Here is a 3,584-nt window from a genome sequence, read left to right on the forward strand (position 1 = left end):
TAATTTCACGTAATGATAATAAATGATACACTCTCCTAAGATATTCACACGAATATAAAACAAAATAAATAATTACATATAATCATAATAATCTTACTGGAGCGTGCATTTGGAAATTCAACAATAAGGAATAAAAGTAATGGCTCTAACGATCATTAACGCTTGATCTTTAACGCTTAAAATAATTCAATCTGAACTTACTATATACTATATATATATATATATACATGCATACATATGAATAGTACATACAACAGATATTAACAGATTTCTATTTATATTTATTAAGTTGATAAAAAAATCTTAAATAAAAGTTTAAATATAAAATAAAAGACACGAAGAAATTCAAGAGCCATCGCTTTTCTTGGGGAACATATGTAAGACTTAAAGTAGCAACAGTTTTAATCATCTCTTATAACAAACTAGCCGCAACGCGGTTGGCTAGTAACGAATCTCGCCAAGTTCGTATAAGACAGAGGGTGGCCGGTCGAGCAGATAAAAGTATCCCCGTTAATAGCACGAGACAATGTAACGCGGGAGGATAATACCAATTAGGCAGCAGGACTAGCCAGTCGGCAGCGCCCGACAGGATAAGGTTATTTATTTGACGGGTTAATTTATTCCGGATAAAAAGAGCTCAGCCGGCGTATTTCGCTAGATGTACGGCCTTAAATTAAAACTCCTCCTCCAATACGTTTCTCTGATGCAAGAAACATTGCTCTCGCTATCTTGCGCCCGTTTCACGACTCTAAGCCACACTCATGACAATGCTTCAGTTTCTATCGAAATGGATTAATTTGAATATCCGGATTCTTCCGAGCACATTTGCAACTTTTGCAAAGAAAGCGACTAACGACTGGTATGAGTGGATAATATTATCAATATTCTTGCTGTCATACAGAAAATGATTGTGATTAATTTAAATATTATTAGATTGTATCGAAATAATATGTAGATTGTTAAAGTTCATAAGTTATCTTACATTAAAATTATAATGACATTAAGAAATACGAAGAAAATAAAAATTTGATAATTAATATTTCGTATTGTGTTATTATAAAAATTGCATTAATAAAGACTTCATAAATGTTTTAATATTTTAATTTACTTTTTGCTGACAAATACAGGATGTAGAAAGAATTACATTTTATGTTTTTATTTAACAAATATTTTTTATCATAAATCTGTAAAGAAAAGCGTGGTATTTACTAAGTATATATGTATTTACTGTACTACATAAATATTATTTCGCAATTACGCAAATTGTTTCACAATTTAAAACAATATTGCATTTATCTTTAAGAATGTATAAAATATTATCAATTTTTATTTAATCGTAAATCATCACGGAAAAGAATGAAAAAAGAAAACATTGAAATAACTAGCGGAGTCAAAATGGCATTCTTAATTATTCTAGTTAAACCAATTGTTAGCAGAGCATAGAGAAAGTTCAGTCATTGGCAAAGTCTTATCGTTCAGTATGGTGATAGCGCGTCTGTGATTATTGTCCCTCCTCTCTCTCTCTCTCTCTTCTCTTGCCATTTCTTTCAGTCATTAATATAAAACGATAACAAAGTTAAGGCAAAAACGTGGAAGTGTCGCTTTCCTCGTTGATAGTAAATGCCTCGTGGAGAAGGAGGGAGATAACTAAATGAAGAGGAGAAAGACATCGTATTGGGGACGTATCGCACGACTATAGTGGTGGAAGAGAAGTGTAGAAAAGGGGGGATAAACTTGCATCACACGCGTAGAAAACGGAGATACGTACACACGGCCGTGGCGCGATAACGTCGCGAAACTCGCCTTATAATTAGTGCAACCTACGCGAACAGTCTATGTCTATCTTGTTCATTTCTGGAGCGTTTTCCTTGTTCGTTCGCGTTGACGTTCTGTCGTCCATTGTCTTACTGTTTTTCTCGTTAGATTTCGTCCAGCCTATCCCCAGTGTCGCAAGATAATCACGACATCAGGAAGGTGCAGAAATTTACGCGCGCGAGTGTATATGCGTGTATATATGTATATATGTCATGTGAGAGTGTGTGAGCAGTGGATGTACATCGTCGACGTGAAAGCTCGTTCTCGTGAAGTTTTCAACAACAATTACGTGTTTGGTAATTTTGTCGCAAACTCGGTGGCTCCACGAATCGTGTCGCCGGCGAAAGCCATCGATAAGCTCGATGTCGATGTCGGTCGTATCGTGTGTGCTGTTAATGAACCTAAAGGACCGATAGGTATGCGTCCTGATAAATGCACGGCCAATTGATTTTGCAACAACATAATACTGCATTAGTGCCGCGTTGTGCCAGTGACATGCTCCAGAGTTCTTTGCCTAGTTGTGGCTTATCGCGTGTTACGTTGGTGATTTTGAACAATCTAGTTGGCATTAATTGTTTCAGGAGTAGCTCCGAGAGACGGAATTCGCGCTGTTTTTAACGAAGTGTTATCTGTATATGGATACACGAACACGCGTGTATCACAATGTTCCGTGTGTGACTTAAATGTCAGTACAGATATGACCGACGTCACCTGTTGCTAGCAATTAACGAATGCGTCCTGCACTGATGACGGCTTTATGAAAAGCAAACCAAGTCCTTGGACGAGTGATACAACATACAATTGAGCCTATTGTTACTCTGACTTGTTCTATGTTCCTGTTGTCATATTGGTGAGTTGTCATGAACAGTTTGATGGATAAACTATCTAATCGAGAAACAATTAAAATCTTGCAATAATTGGTTATTATTCACTTAATTTTAGACCACTTTCGATTACTTTCTCTAAATAAATTGGCTATAAGATTTTAACCTTTTCATTCTTATTATATCATATATAGTCATATGGTTACGTATTATGAATTATGAAATAAGATATTGTTGAAATTTTACATATTTTCACATTTATGAATATATATTAGTTTCCTATAGTCTTGTATAGGTTCAATTTTTCATTACTCGATTAACTAATTGTAATTAAGCTTAATTTGATGTTTTATCCAATGGATTTCATCTGTGATGATGTCATGGATGAAGTTCATTTGGTGAAACATTAAGCTTAACCAGATAATGAAAAACCGGACCATAGATAGATAGAAAAAAACCTTATATATAGTTTGTACGTTTCGTACGTCTTTAAATACATATCAAAATATGCATAAACTGCATATTTTGATATGTATTTAAAGACTTGGTAACACAGATTACCGTCTCTCATTTATTGTCGGCCTAAGAGCTTGAAGAATTATAATTTTCTTGTATATTTTAGATAAATAGATTTATAACTTAAATGTATAGTATTATAGCAATATATGTACATAAATAATGAAAAGAAGTGTTTACAATATTTGTATTTGTAGAACTCTTTATTGATATTTTATATTTCAAAGTGCAGTTAATATGATAATAACAAATAAATAAATGAGGGTTTTACCCACAAATAGTTTGAATGCAAGCTGTTATCTAATCTTTACTTTTATGCAAGTCTTTACTCATATAACTCCGTATGCTGTAGCTTTCATCATGAAGATTCATTTTTCTTCATATTTGTATAAACATTTTATAATATATGATTTTTTGTTTATATATATA

At 33.5% G+C, this 3,584-nt stretch overlaps 1 protein-coding gene across 1 annotated transcript in view; it reads left to right on the forward strand.

The window, feature by feature from the left end:
* Positions 1-2,632: 2,632 nt before the first annotated feature.
* Positions 2,633-3,584, forward strand: part of LOC108693946 (CUGBP Elav-like family member 2) — a 560,873-nt gene continuing 559,921 nt past the window's right edge. The window contains exon 1 of the mRNA XM_018203179.1: positions 2,633-2,665. Within this exon, the coding sequence (XP_018058668.1) occupies positions 2,646-2,665 (20 nt within the window). The 5' untranslated portion in view covers positions 2,633-2,645. The remainder of the gene's footprint in view (positions 2,666-3,584) is intronic.

The sequence above is a fragment of the Atta colombica genome, unplaced genomic scaffold, assembly GCF_001594045.1.
Source record: "Atta colombica isolate Treedump-2 unplaced genomic scaffold, Acol1.0 scaffold111, whole genome shotgun sequence".
NCBI classification, from domain to species: Eukaryota; Metazoa; Arthropoda; class Insecta; order Hymenoptera; family Formicidae; genus Atta; species Atta colombica.